Here is a 15582-nt window from a genome sequence, read left to right as displayed (position 1 = left end):
AGAAAGATCAGGCTTCTTTGGGAGGTTTTAGCTTCCTGAACAGCTCTGGGGCTATGCCTACACTCGAGTCAAACATTAGAAGAAAGAGAAGCAAAAGAGACTTTCACTCCGTGTAGGTTACTTCTCCAAGAGTGACACCCTCTCATAGTCTGCTCATCTTTGCTTACTTTTTAAAGTCTTTTGGGCAGTAGCTTTTTGTTTCAAAAGAGTTTTCAATTGTAATAATGGGATAGATAGGTACTTAGTAGGCTTACTCCACCTCAAATGGAGATGGAACCATTAGATACAATATTAACCCCGAAGTGTTTCCCAAGTGTTCGCAAAGCTCTTAATAAATGATAAAATAGGTTTGAATTTTGCTTTTTTAATTTTTGATCTTTGATTCTGGCAAAAATACACTATTAGGTCATGAAGTAACTTGATGAGAAGGAGCAGGAATCTGAAAAGGGCTTATGAACTGACAGCCTATGGGGGCTGGGGAGATAGCTTGGTGGTCTAAGTGCCTGCCTGGCAAGCACAAGGACCTGGGTTCAATCCCAAGTACCACATGCCATGCTGGCTCCATGCTGAGCTGTCCACCTAGCCCAGGTGTGGTGGTGCACCCTTGTAATCCCAGCACTGGGGAGGCTGAGACAGGAGGATCACTGTGAGTCTGAAGAGGGTATTCAGATCCTGTACCAAATAAGTAAATAAATTTTAAAAAGAAATGACAACACTAAAAAGGTCCCTAGAAATTACTTTTCTTTACAACTAAAATAAAAACTGATCTCTCCAGCCTGGCTTTCCAGTCCCTGCATGGTGTTTCTGTCTCTTCAATGTCACCTGGGGAGGCTCTTCCTTTCTTCTAGGTGACAATCTTCAGACCGCAATAACAGTGGCCAGAAAGTCTGGGATGGTTTCTGAAAGCCAGAAAGTCATTCTCATTGAGGCAGAGGAAACCACAGGATCGTCAGCAGCATCTATAGCTTGGAAATTAGTAGAAGAGAAGAAACACACTGCATGTGGGAAACAGGTAAAGGGGGCCCAGTTCTGCTGTGTCACCTGACATGCTGTGCTGTGTGGGCGACTGACAGCTGTGATTGACTGAGGTGTTGCGATGACCCAGGGTCCACACACTTCTCAGTCTCCTAAAAAATATGTAGTTCAGTGAACCCAATTACATCAGTTTTTCACAGTGTTCCTACCATACCCTAAGGTACAGGCTTTCTTGGGCACTGGAAACAATTCATTCTTTTACACTTAAAGAACTTGTTAGTTTTGTGTAAGAAGAAAAATAGTAAGCAGAACTGTGTATCTAATTTCCCATTTCTCCCCTGGCTTGTCAGCCATAGCATGTGCTCAAAGGGGACTTGATTTCTGGGAGAAACACTTCTGTGTGCATTGCAAAATCAAACAATGTCTTCAGGGTGGAGGAAAATCCATTTTATTCATTTATCTCTATTCTTGTCAGTAGTTTATTTCCATTGTGTCCTTGTGGAATAATATTAATTCTGTAAGGAAAAAGTAGTAAGCTCTCACTTCAGGGAGAGATCTGTTAAGTTGTAGTATTTTTATAGTTTACACTTGAAATGTGTGAAATGTGCTGTTTGCTGGGACTCACCCGAGATCAAATCAGGATGAGAACAGGACAAAAGCAAGTGTTACTCTCCTATTCACTAGTGTCTCTGATGTGCTGAGATTGATTCAGAAAAGAAAAGTATTTCCCTGAGGAATTGGGGTTGGCATTTAACTTTGAAGAAGGAACCTCATCTGTCTTTGTTCCCTTCTCTCAGATGTGCTTGTCTTAACCACAGTCTTAAGTGGAAGAATCAAAAATAATTGCCTCTTGCTTTGCAGGACAATTACATTAACATCAGGGAAGAAGGCTACAATAATGGCAAAGAAGGAAGCTACCATTTTGCTCTAGATGGGAAATCCTTTCAAGTTATAAATCGGTATTTCAGCAGCCTCCTGCCAAAGGCAAGTCATGAGAGGGCAGAAGGCTCTCAGAGGAGACACGGTTGTGTCCTTCCTATACTATGGTCCCAAACAATGTCTAGCCAGCACATATCCAATTAGTTCTGTATATCACAAGAAAGGAAGATTTTTAAAATTATAACTTAATTAATGATACAAAAATGGTTAATGCACAGGCATTGCCAACTTGACTGACTGAACTATCCTGTGGAAAAAATATCTACTATATTATCCAACTTACCAATGGTTATTGACATGCTGCTTAAAAATATCATCTTGGATGCCATTTTTATACAATAAATAATTCTAATTTATATACCAAGCCATCATATCTCTTTAAAAAGTTGAAAGCTAAACTAAAATATCACTTTTCTTCAACTTTTAAATTGCTTGTCCATGTTTCTTACTGGAATTAGAAGCAGAGAGATGACAAAATATCTGAGATGGTAAAGTGAGGCAGAGCATTTGGGAGACTGTCCATTAATGTTTTATCAATGCGCAGGTCTTTCATATTGATGTATCAAAAATATATTTCTAGCAGTGAAGTAAAAAATCCCCTTGTTCATTTCTTAGAGCCCTTAGTTGTCCACATTAATAGGCTTAAAGTCCATGTGACACATGACAACATTGTGGAGCATACACTACATGGAAAAGCAAATCAGTTAGCAAAAGGCCTGACAATCTGGGAAGCATTTCTTCATCCCCTCTTTTCCTGCTTTATTGATCTGGACACAATTCCATATGCCTGTGTCTGGGTTACGTTTCCCTTGTTGCTGAGATGATGTACTGGACACCCAAAATTAGGGAGGAAATGTTTATTGAACTCACAGTTTATGGAGGTTTAAGTCCATAATCTGCTGGCTGCAGGGTAGGGTGGCCTGGAACGGGGGAAACATTCCTGGTGATAGAAGTCAGCAAAATCAGCCAGAGCCAATGGGGGGAGCCTCTCTTCCTCCCTTACATTGTAAGCAGCCTCCCCACCCATCCAGGGCAGTGCAGCACTCACACCATCTCTGTGCCCTTCTCCTGACCAGGCTCAGGGTATTTACAAAGTGAGAACCCTGACCTCCTGCTGAATCACTCAGTCAAGTATCTAACCCTCTCAAGTTGACACAGTGTATCAACCATAGCACCCTGTGAATAAAAAAATCTTCCAGTATATGCACAATGATAATGATTAACTTTGCCATCTCGAAGGAAAGTACCCATTTAGTCCCAGCCCATTACAAGAAATGGGAAGCACCTTGGGTAACAGCAGAAAGAAGTAGATTTTTTAAAAATTAATTTTATTGAGAAACAAATAGCAATGAGACAGTTTCAAAACCGATTAGTAGGACAGTTTCAATAATTAATACATTGCATATTGTTGTCTTCGTAGTGGTTATTCATAGTACAAAATGCAGACATGATATCCTGTCCAAATCCTATTAATACAAATCTTTCTTCTCATTGAATTAAGAGAAAGTAGCTGTATATCCATCCTATTTTGTATATACAGATACAAAGTGGTCCTCCATTTGTATCCCCTTTTTTGTTTAGTTTTGTCAGAGACGGGTATTCCATTGCCACTTAAATATTTGTAGGTGTGTGAATTCAGCAAAATAATCCAATATAGTCCAGTAGTCTATAACAGTAGTAGGTTATCTATAGGACTGGCAATGTCCGAAGTTGTTGACTTGAGCATTTTATATCTCAGCATATTAATATGGCTTTACTTTTCATACCTCATTTTTATACTTTTCTGCTTGATGGTTAAGACTAAGATAAAGCAAGACCTATATAACAAGAAATGTAACTTTTGTATTTGACAAGGTTAGTCAAATCTCCTCAGGATTTACCCTGAAACCCTGCATTGCAGTTTGCAGATCCGTTGTCACTGTCAGCCATGTGGATGAGTCATGGCCATTGCTTGACCAATTTGCTCTCTGTGAAATCCTGAGAGAATGTTTCTCTCCATGTGACTCTCCTTAGGCACACTCTACATTGTTCATCACTTTCTAGAGATAGATTTTTTTGGGGAGAGGTTAGTATAGTCCCATTGCCTATTAGATTTATAGTAAATAAACTTGATTGGCCAGTTTCACTTTTCTTTATCATCTAGAGGGTTGAAGTATCAATGAGTTTTCAAATCATAAGGATTGATTTTGGGTAGATTTCACTACATTGTCACAATGAAGCATCTCACAGAGGAAATCCTGCAACTATATAGAAAGGCAGGCCAAGAATAACAGAAGGTCATTTGGTTTTTGATAAAGGAGTTCCATTTGAGGAGAGTAAAATTTAAAATTTCTCTCATGGAGAATAAGCCCGTGATGGATAACATATCTGCCGAAGAATCAAGATTTTGCATACATACTAAGATACCCAGCAACAGAACCCTGGCCAAGTGATGGTGACCACATATGAAAAAGAGTTTGTTTCCTCTGTGAGATGCTTCATTGTGACAATATAGTGAAATCTTCCCAAAATCAATCCTTATGATTTGAAAACTCATTGATACGTCAACCCTCTAGATGATAAAGAAAAGTGAAACTGATAAAGAAAAGTTTGTTTCTAAGAAATCCTCTTATCAATTTTAAGACAGATTTTGAGGCTTTTGTCATCAGATAAATAACAGCAAATAACAAAAATCAATAAATGTAATTGCTTAATTAAAATAGCTTATAAAAACAATTTAAATAATAAAATAAATAAATTCTGTTGCACATGCATATGTGCCACGTCAAGAAAAAATGGCACATATGCAGGAAACTCCGAAGAATTTAGGCTCTATAGAAGGAAGTTTAGGAGAAAGGAGCTGGTATAGGTTTTTGTATCCTTGAGCTGTCCATATTCCATAGCTCAAAGTAGGTGTGTTTCATAATTGGTCAAGGCTAGACGGTATGATTGAGTCAAAGACCACAGCTAGTCACTATGCTGTTTTTCAACAACTTCTGAACAATGTTTTGAAAGTCAGTTGCTTTTCTTTCTGTCTTGAAATCCTGACCTCTTGCTTTGCTCCATTTTTCCCAAGTGTACTGTTTCAAAATTTTACTAAGCTGCTGATCTTTCTTCTCTCTCTCTCTCTCTCTGTGTCTCTCTGTCTCTCTCTCTCTCTCTCTCTCTCTCTCTCTCTCTGTCTGTCTCTCCAGAACCGGGGATTGAACTCAGACCCTTGTGCTTGCTGGGGAAGCACTTATTCTACTGAGCCATCTCCCTGGCCCCAAGCTCCTGATATTTAAAGACTACCTTCTCCATGGTTGCTGGGATAAATTCCTATTTATCATTGTTTTTATAAGCTATTTTAATTAAGCAATTACATTTATTGATTTTTGTTATTTGCTGTTATTTATCTGATGACAAAAGTCTCAAAATCTGTCTTAAAATTGATAAGAGGATTTCTTAGAAACAAACTTCTTTTCACATGTGGTCGCTATCACTTGGCCAGGGTTCTATTGCCGGGTATTTCATATATGACCACCTCACATGATAACACACTTCCTTTGTTTGGTTTCTTATAGATCCTGATCAACGGGACAATCTTTGCGAGAATGTCTCCAGGGCAGAAATCCAGTCTGGTGGAAGAATTTCAGAAACTGGAGTAGGTTCTTTGACAGTTCAGGTGGTGTGAACTCCATGGCAGCTTGGCAGTGAGGGGCAGCGGCAGAAGCACAGGGAACTGGTCAGTTTGCCTAGAGCAGTGGTTTTTACCATGGTTATGCATGACAGTCACCTAGGGAGCTTGGAAAAAGTATCAAAGCCAATTTCTTGCTATCCAGAGATTCTAATTCAATTAATCACATGGGGCTTCAGTATCAGTAATTTTATTTTATTTTTTTAAATTTTAATGTATTTAGTACAGGGTCTATAGGGTTTCACTACAGATCAGACTTGTAGTGATCCTCTGTTTTCAGCTTTCTAAGTGCTGGGATTACAGACACGCGCCACCATGCCCATTTTTGCTATCAGTAATTTTAAAACCTCTTCACATATGTCACTTTTGCAACTGAAGTTAAGAGCCAGTGGACTAGAATATAAAGCATATGAAAAGTGTATGGTGAGAAATAGCACACTGGAAATATGATTTGAGCTCAGTTCCTAAAGGTACAGTGAAAATTGAGACTATTTCTTATAAGCTGTCATCACAATTATAATATACGGGGATTTCTATAAGAAATTCAGAACTCCCCAGATATTAGAATATTCTTATGCCAAAGCATCCTTTCCAGCCAGAATCAAAACAAAGCAAGAACACTAACCCAATGGGGTTCCATTTCTAGATAATATAAACAGTACAAATAAAGTGACTGTCATGCAGCCCCCTGTTCCTCTGATTTGCCCCCCACAGAGTAGTGGTGCTGAGCTGTATCCACACAACTCCTACTCCTTGCTGTCTTCCTACGCACATGAAGTCATTAGAGAATCGTCACCATTCATAAAGCCCTTTCTTCTTTACTTGGCAGAAAGCGAGTTACCTAGCAGTGTGGCAGAGAAGTACAGCATGTCCTGTGAATGCTGTCCAATGCTGGTCCTTTGGCTAGCCAAATGTCCATAGCCTTTGTCAACAATTCCAGAGGGAAGTGTTCATTTAACCTCAAAAAACCATCCACAGAGGGCTGGCAGTATATCACAGTGGACTAAGCGCTTGCTTAGGTAAGCGCAGGGGCCAAGGATCAATCCCTGGCATCGCATGCTGAGCCGGCCCTGCCCCAGGATGCGCTGAGAGGGCGATGGAATCCGGGCATGGTGACTCATGCCTGTAATCCTAGCACTAGGGAGGCAGAAATCAGGAGGATCACTATGAGTCTGAGCAGGGTAGTGAGATCCTACACACACACACACACACACACACACACACAAACACACACACACACACACCAAACAAAAAAACTACCCTCAGCCAGTGTGGTGGTGCTTGTATGTAATTCAAGGTATTTGGGAAGCTGAGAGAGGATGGCTGAAAGTCTCTTTCTGAGACTTTGTCTCTGGGGATGTGGGGTGGTGGTAGAGCACTAACATCACATGTGAAGACCTGGGTTCAATCTTTAGTAAGGGTAGACTAAAAGCCATTCTTCCCTGCTGCAGGGTTGTGCTTTCTTTTTTTGGCCTAGTGTATCATTTTTCAGCTGAGTGACTACTGCCAGGCTGGAGTTCCCCTTGTGTTAGTATGCATAACACCAACAGCTAAGAGTTGCTCATGACTTTAGACTTTATAAGGTCTATCCCATACAGCGTCTCACTTGGGACTCACCACATTTTGCAGAGGAGAAAAATGGTAGTCAGAATGGTAAGATGATAAATTAAAAATCTAGATCTTCTGGTTTTAAAAGCTGTCCCCTCTCCTCTGAGTTATGATATCTCATCGCATGAGCACGAGCACCCCTACTTTACAGCTGAGTAGGAGGCTTCCTAAGCAGCACTGTGCTGTGTCTACATTGACAGTTGGAGCCAGGAATGATGGGTTGGGTTTCTTAACCCACTGGAGAAGCTGCTGAGCCACTTTGCTTCCAGCCAGACCCTTGGGGAATACCTTTAAAACAACTGAGTTTAAATTCTGAGAAAGGTTGGTCACCAGGTCCTTTTTAAGTTAGAGCAATTAGCTGGTGGGAGAGTATTGATCTCTGCAATTCACACGGTTCCCTTTTAGTTACTTTGTAGGTATGTGTGGTGATGGAGCCAATGACTGTGGGGTAAGTAGCCTGCAGTGGGGGTTACAGTCTCCCAGCAGTGCTTATTGGGAGCTCCTGAGAAGCAGTTCTTGCTGGGATACATGTGACTGTGCGCCTCATGATGGATGGATGGATGCTGAGGGTTTTGGGAGGGTCTCACCAAAGCCACAGAATGAGTCAGTGGCCAGGAGGGGTAAATGAGGTAGGGCATGGTTCGGCACTTCTCTGCTTTAGCTGGGTATGCCAGTGGCACTTCTTTGTTATGTGGCAGGTGTGGCCTTGGTCTCTAGTCAGTGTTGGGGTCTAAAGTCAAGTCAACTTGTGGCCAGCTCAATTGGCCTTTTCTTTTGTGGTCTCTGTAGAGATGTGTGTGAATCTACATAGGTAATAATCCAGCTATTCACTTTCAGGCTTTGAAAATGGCCCACGTGGGCATCTCATTATCAGAGCAGGAGGCATCTGTGGCCTCACCATTCACTTCCAAGACGCCAAACATTGAGTGTGTACCTCACCTTATCAAGTAAGTAGCGCTTGACACAGCATTATTGTCTTCCTCTTAACTTCTAGGGGCAGGTACACTTTCTGCTAGGAAAGACCAGGGCAACTTTATGTTCGTAGGTGGGGAGGGTGCTCTGCAGGAAAACACCAAAGTTCTGCTCCTGCCTAATGGACTCACCAGCCGCTGCAAGCCCCCATGGAGGAGCACTGCTATTTCTAGTGGAAGTCATCCATCACAGTATATTTAGGGACTGGAGTTGAAAACTTGCTACTGCTTTGAAAGTGTTAATCATCCTGTTTTTAAAGTATGTCTTCTTAGACCTTCCTTTCCTCTTGCCTCTTTCTGCATCTTTGTGGTATTCTTCTCACCCCCACTCTCTTCACTTTTGTTGCTTTCAATAAACTTTGCCCTGGTGCTCTATCCTTCTACCATCCAATTGCCCTTCTGCTGCATCTTGTCTGAAAGGTTGAGATACTTAGCATTCCGGCCACTCTTGGTTATTATAGACAGCATGTGTTTACATTTAAAGAGTGTTCTCAAGCCTAGTATCTTATGCTTCAGAACAACCTGAAGACGTAGGAATGGTTGTTACTTCTTTTACAAATAAAGAAATTGAGACTCAGAGAATTTAATTATTATGCTCTAAGCTACGCAATTGAGTTTGTTTAAGTGTGTTTTTTTTTTTCTACAAATTCTATACTTGTTCTACCATATAAAGCAATGACTTGGTTAGCTCCTTCCATTTAAAAATATTTGTTCCTGTATTTGACAGTTATTGAATGGGGACTTAATGTCAGAATCTAAGGGAGAAAAATAAAGACAGGACCTGTAGTTTTGAGAAATGCTGTCAGGGTAATGAAAATGGTAGTGTGGATGGTCGTGAGGTGGATGTGGAGGGAGCGCTGGCAATGGCAGGCAGGTTGACTTGGGAAAACCTCTCCACAGGGGAAGAATGACAGGACACTGCCTTCTGAGGGGCAGCAGTAGCATTCAGGAAAAAAAAACATGGTTGGCATCTCAGGAAATAATTATGATCATAAGCAAATTAAAACCCCACTTTCCTCCAAATGAAGTAGAGAGAAGTGACGTTTCACAAGGCATCTCTTTTATGCTTTCAATATGCACTGTGTCCTCAAAGTCAACCAATGGTAGTACAAAGGGACACGTTCGGTGTGTCCCATCGATTTCAGTTTGACGAATGGTAACTTTAAGTATGTGCACAATTTTAGTTCTAGCTTTAGAGAGAGAGAGAGAAAAAAAAAAACGGGACTGCCAAAGTGAAATCAGAATCAAATGTGTGCCAAGCACCTGCAAGAAGATAGCTCCCCACTGCTGGCTTATTTATATCCCCTGGTTCATAGGAAGAAGCTCAGACAAGGAGAGTGCCCTTCCCAAGTGCCGCAGCACGTAGGTGTGAGATCTGGATCAACTCTTGGCCGTGAGAGCAACAGCTGAAGCAATGCTTGCAGACAGGAAAGTGCAGGGACAGATCCAGGCCCCTCTGCCAAGTCGAGGCTGCGGACTTTGGCCTAGGGAGCCGGTCTTTCTTGGGCATCCACTCATAGCCTCCAGATCCAGCAGCAGCCTCTGCCCCAAGGCTGTGCAGGCCACCAGGCCAGCAATCCGGTCTCAGGCTTCTGAGTGTTTCTCTCCCGAGCTCAGCTGAGTGCTTCAAAATAACTGACCTAGTTTTCCTTCACCACTTTCATTTCATTCCTTTTCTCATGCAGGGAAGGACGTGCGGCTCTCGTCACCTCATTTTGCATGTTTAAGTACATGGCTCTGTACAGCATGATTCAGTATGTTGGCGTTCTGCTGCTCTACTGGGTATGACTTGGGACCTAGCCTCTTGCTTAGTGACAACCAAAACAAGTGGTGGTGTCTGCTCAGTTCGCAATGTCTCCTCAAGGAAGAGTGCACATAGGAGATGTAGGCATCAAGAGCCTCTGTGCTTCTCAGGAGGCTGAAGCAAGAAGATCACACATTTGAGGCCAGCCTGTGAAGCTTAGAGAGACACTGCCTTAGAATAAAAACAAAAAAGGTAGTGGTTGAGCCCCCTTGGACTCAATCTCCAACACGGGGGAGATTGAGTCCATGTTTGCAGTATATTCTCTATGTGCTTTCAGTATGTGATGATTACGTTCCTTGTACGGACTTGGTACATGTGCGTAGCACATCCTCACTCCTGGCTCCATCCTTTTTCTCTTCCCTCTGTCCACCCTCCCTCCTTCTCTTGATCCTTTTCCATTTGAGAAAGATCCATCTCTCTACTTCCTATTACGGGTCTTTTATTTTAGTCTTTATCCATAATTTGGGTTTTGCCTTCAAGTTTTATCAAATGAATCAGAAGTAGATGTACGTGAGCAAAGCTGTTGACTTTAGTTCTCTGACTCTGACCCAGACATTCTTTATCTAGGGGTAGCCAAGGATGAGAACTGAGCATACCCCTTCTGTGCTCATTGTAGCTTTCATCTGCTGGGGCCAGGTCATCCCCTCCAGTTCTGGCCTGGCTGTACTCTAGCATAGCATTCATTAAAGGAATGATTCTCTACAGTGGGTTCTAAGCCAGCTTCCCAACCAACTTTCCTTGATTATTAATATTTGATAACTTCAGTGGTATAAATACATTCCCTACAGGTATGTTTATGTGTCACTGAATGAGAATGGTAAAGAGATGTCCTCTAGAAGGGTGCCCCTACACAGTGCTTGCCCCATGTACGTGTAGGAGTTGTGACCTCTAGAGTATGGGGTGACAGTAATATTGCTAATACTGAGTTCTGAGAATTTATTTGTAAGGTATTTAACAATGCATTTGTACAATTTGAGGTTTTATGTTGGCTCTATTTAATAATCAGCTCAAAACTTTCCTAAGAATTTAGGAATTGGCTTTCAAGATTATAAACCAGTAAATCTCTGGTTATCTGAAAGAGGGGTTAGAAAATTGGCATATCATCCTACAAAAGGTACATATGTGTTGCTGTGGTTTTAATCGTTTTATAAGGTATAAGAGGAGATTTGGCATGCCTATTATTTGTGAATCCAAAATGTGAGCTTATTCTTAATACTAGCACCAAGAACAAGAGTTTCATTTGTCATGTAGTGATTTAAATTATCTTAATTTCTTGCCCTTTCTCTGAAGCAGCAGGCTCTAGTTTCATTGCTTTCAGATTACTGCTGTACTTTTATACTGATAAGTGGGCTACAGATGGGAAGGTGGCTCTATTTTATAATCCCAATAACTCACTATGCTCACTATGAGCACTGAATTAAATAGTATTGAGGGCTAGCCTGATAGCTCAGCAGACTAATTGCCTGCTTAGGCAGAGCACAGCAACCGGGTTTGATCCCCAGCTTGCTGTGCTAGTCCCATCCTCGGGGCACGCTGAGATGGCAATTGAAACTGGATGTGGTGGTGCGCGCCTGTGACCCTAGGGATTGGGAGGCTGAAAATAGGAAGATCAGTACAAGTCCAATCTGTGCAGTGAGACCCTATAGACCCTGTAGACCCTGTACAAAAGAAAGAAAGAAAGAAAGAAGGAAGAAAGAAAGAAAGAAAGAAAGAAAGAAAGAAAGAAAGAAAGAATTAAACAGTACTTGAAAGGAACAAGTTTCTTGAAGTCATTAACACTTGACCACGTTTCCTCAAATACAGTGTGCTTTTTAGGATTTTCTAACCTCTCCTCTAGTAGCCCTCAAGTGTATAAATTGTAGGCTCTGTTGTCCTCACTGTCTATTGGTGACAGTAAGGTACGATGATCACATATTTGCCATGTCTTACTGTGGGGGATGGGTGCTCTGATTGTGTAAGATAAAATCCCAGATTTTCTGGGGGTAACAAACAGAAAAGAGAGCAGAGATGGCTCTAGTGGAAGGAGATATTCCCTTCCTCAGAGGGTACCTGCTGATGCATAAGGACCCTGGCCTGTACAGCACATGACAGGTGCCTTCCCTGTTGGAGAGGTATCCATAGGCTTGTGCCCGTCTACCAATACCTGCTCTCACCAAACCAAACAGACCTGGACCCCACCATCTCCTTGGTAATCTACTTGAATATTCTGGTGTTTTGGTCATAATATGAGTGAAATGCATGTCAAAGTTTATCCAAATGGTCATAGCTGCTTTGATCTGCTTTTCCTTTCAGGAGACAAACAGCCTTTCAAATTACCAGTTTCTGTTTCAGGATCTGGCCATTACAACCCTCATCGGTGTAACAAGTAAGTCCCTTTTCAAACTTTTTTTTTTCCTAGAGGTGCTGCCAGAAAGGAGGGAGGGAACACAGGAGGGAGAAAAGGGGACACAGAGAGAGAAAGAGTGCCTCTTGCTTAAGTGTTGAAAGAAACAATACTGATTTTTCTCTTTTCCACAAAATATAGAGCTTCCAACAATGGACACTAAATATATAAAATGAAAAAAGTACCTTGAAAATCAGGCACATTGGTTTTAGTGGGTTTTTAGGGATAGCTGTGGTTGGAACATGCCCACTTCATAGATGCTGAACGCCCTGTGTGTTTCTGATCTGCACATCTTAGCCTTGCATTGAGAATGGACCTTAAAAGTAATCTTGTCATTAGACTACCCCTCCTTCTTGCTTTCTAATGAATATGTGAATTGTTTCTTCAGTTTCCTCACATAGGGACATTTTTAATTGATGAGATAATTTTCAGGTTTATTTCAGGTGTGCTTCAAGACTGGGGGAAGGTGCAGAGGTTTCCAGTACATCTTTGCCCCCACACATACGCGCCTCCTCCTCATCAGTGTCTCCTGTCCCCCATATATCTGGGACAAGTGATGCAGCTACACTGACTCACCAGTTTCCCAAAGCCAATAGTTTACATCGAGCTTCATTTTTGGTCTTTCCCATTCTATGAGTCAGGAATATGTAATGTGGTGGGTATTCATGATTGTGGTGTCATACTGGGTATTTTACCTTTCCTGAGGATTTCCGTGTTCTACTTATTTATCCTTCCAACACCACACCTGTTGGCAACCACTGTGACCTTTTCACTGTCTCTAGAATGTTCTAGAGTCATGCAGTGTGCCGACTTTTCTGGACTGATTTCTTTCACTTAGTGGCACACGCTTGAGGTTCCCTGTGCTCTCTACAGCACGACAGCTCCACCCTGCACAGGGCCGAGCAGTATTCCTCTGTCTCTCTGCTGCAGCTCATGTGTTGCCTCACTGAAGGCTATCCTGGCGTTTTGGGTTTCTACAGTTAGGAATGAAGCCACTGTCCACATCACTGTGCAGATTTTCGTGTCCACTTCTCAGTTCCACTGGGTACACACCCAATAGGGAGGGCAAATCAAGCAGGAGTATGCTTGGTTTTGTAAGAAACCACCAGATTTCAGTCTTTAAAATGGACAGGACTATTTTGCTTCTTCACCAGCAGCAGGCAAGAGCTGCTGTCGCTCTACATCTTCAGTAGCCTTTGGTGCTGACAGCATCCTGGGCTTGGAACATTTGAGTAGGGCTGTGGTGGCTGCACTTGAGTTTCCAATCCCACTTCCTCATACCTTCTCAAGGATTTTGTTCCTGCAGAAATTCTTTTCTCAAGCATCAACTTTTCTCTGGCCTCCTGGCTCGTTAGCATCAGCCTATTCACATGCTGTCAGATATTCTTTCCTTAAAAATTCCTCCTTGAGGCTAAGCCTCACTAGCCACTGCTCCTTTACTCTTCAGAGTCTCAGTGTTGTGCATATACATGCTCTCCTTGTCCCATCTTTAATTATTTTTCTATTCCTCATCCTTTTATCACACTCTGTACCCAAGGATGTGAATGCTCCAGAGCTGCTAAGTGGGAGGCAGTAATGTGCCTGCTGATGGTTAACAGCCAGCTCTCCAACTCTTTTGATTTTGTATATTTGAATTTATTATGAATTTTACTGGAAAGATTGTGCATAGTGTGAGATTTACAAAATAATGAAAATGCATAATACTCTTCATTGTGAATTCCACTCTGCCAATCGATCTCACAGAATGCTTTCATAGAATTTTGCCAAACTCTTGCATCTAGAATAAACTTATGGTTGCAGTCAATGACTGCACTAATTTCAGCATGAATGTTGATTGACAATGTTCTTTAACTCAATGAGTAAGATAAAAGCCAAATAACAAAAACTTGTGTCAAAAATCCATCAGCCATGTGAAGAACTTACTGTTGAATTAGCCAATAACTCTGGAATACCAGGGGTATACTTCCTTGGTATTTTAAAAAATTATTCACAATGCAATGACAACTAACATGACAGATTTTTATTTTTTGTTTTTATTTTTATTTTTTATTTTATTGAGAAACAGCAATGAGGCAGTTTTAAAACTGATTAGTAGGACAGTTTCAATAATTAACACATTGCATATTGTTATCTTCTTAGTGGTTATTCAGAGTACAAGATGCAGACATGATATCCTGTCCAAATACTATTAGTGCAAATCTTTCTTCTCATTGAATTAAGAGAAAGTAGCTGTATATCTATCCTAACTATTTTGCATATACAAATACAAAATGGTCCTTCTTTTGCATCCCCTTTCTTTGTTTAGTTTTGTTAGAGATGGGTATTCCATTACCATTTAAATATTGTAGGTGCATGAAGTCAGCAAAATATTCCAATATAGTCCAGTAGTCCATAATAATAGTGGGTTATCCATAGGACTGGCAATGTCTGAAGTTGTTGACTTGAGTCCTCTACAGCTCAGCATATTAATATGGCTTTACTTTATACACCTTGTTTTTATACTTTTCTGCTGGATGGGTAAGACCAAGATAAAGCAAAACCTATATAACAAGAAATGTAACTTTTGTATCTGATAAGGTCAGTCAAGTCCCTTCAGGATTTATCCTGTAACCCTGTACCATAGTTTGCACATCCTTTGTAAGTATCAGCCATGTCGATGAGTCATGGCCATTGCTTGACCAATTTGCTCTCTGTGAAAACCTGAGAGAATGTTTTCTCTCCATGTGACACTCCTTAGGCACACTCTACATCATCGATCACATTGCTCTGTGGCCCCATAATCTCCTTGATCAGAAAATTTGGAACACACCTGAGTTACATGATGTTATAGTATAGGTTCTCCTATGTCCTGAGTCTTCACTGACCTTGAAGGGCTAGGGCCAAAATGTTGGCTGTCCTTGCAGCCCTTCTTTTTCTCTAATTTTTGGTCTCCAAACTGAGGTACTTAACCTTCCAGGAGAGAAGCTTATTATTACCGTACAACATATGCCATTGGGTTTAACCTCATTGTCTGTCTGAATATCAAATATCTTAGGCATAACATGGAATGGGTATTTTCTACCTAGTATTGCTATGTTAAGCTTTAAGTCTGTACAGAAAATGGAGAAAAAAATAAAACAATAGCATATTTTTACACAGAAATTTAGAAAGCTAACCATATACTGCACCATATGCTGCATTGTAGCAGGACAGTCCTGTGAGATTTTTTTTTCTTGTCTCTTTTTTCATTTATTACCCTTTTTTTTTT

The 15582-nt window shown here is 41.2% G+C and overlaps 1 protein-coding gene across 1 annotated transcript in view; it reads left to right on the top strand.

Moving 5' to 3' along the window:
• Positions 1–15582, top strand: part of Atp13a4 (ATPase 13A4) — a 164198-nt gene that overhangs the window by 125400 nt on the left and 23216 nt on the right. The window contains exons 19-25 of the mRNA XM_023704135.1: positions 849–1012; positions 1837–1959; positions 5457–5536; positions 7583–7625; positions 8015–8124; positions 9834–9930; positions 12245–12317. Coding sequence (XP_023559903.1) covers positions 849–1012; positions 1837–1959; positions 5457–5536; positions 7583–7625; positions 8015–8124; positions 9834–9930; positions 12245–12317 — 690 coding nt within the window. The remainder of the gene's footprint in view (positions 1–848; positions 1013–1836; positions 1960–5456; positions 5537–7582; positions 7626–8014; positions 8125–9833; positions 9931–12244; positions 12318–15582) is intronic.

The sequence above is a fragment of the Octodon degus genome, unplaced genomic scaffold (genome assembly GCF_000260255.1).
Source record: "Octodon degus isolate 3935 unplaced genomic scaffold, OctDeg1.0 scaffold00189, whole genome shotgun sequence".
Classification (NCBI taxonomy): domain Eukaryota; kingdom Metazoa; phylum Chordata; class Mammalia; order Rodentia; family Octodontidae; genus Octodon; species Octodon degus.
Note: the sequence above shows the minus strand (reverse complement) of the source record. Positions and strands in the feature narration are given on the sequence as shown.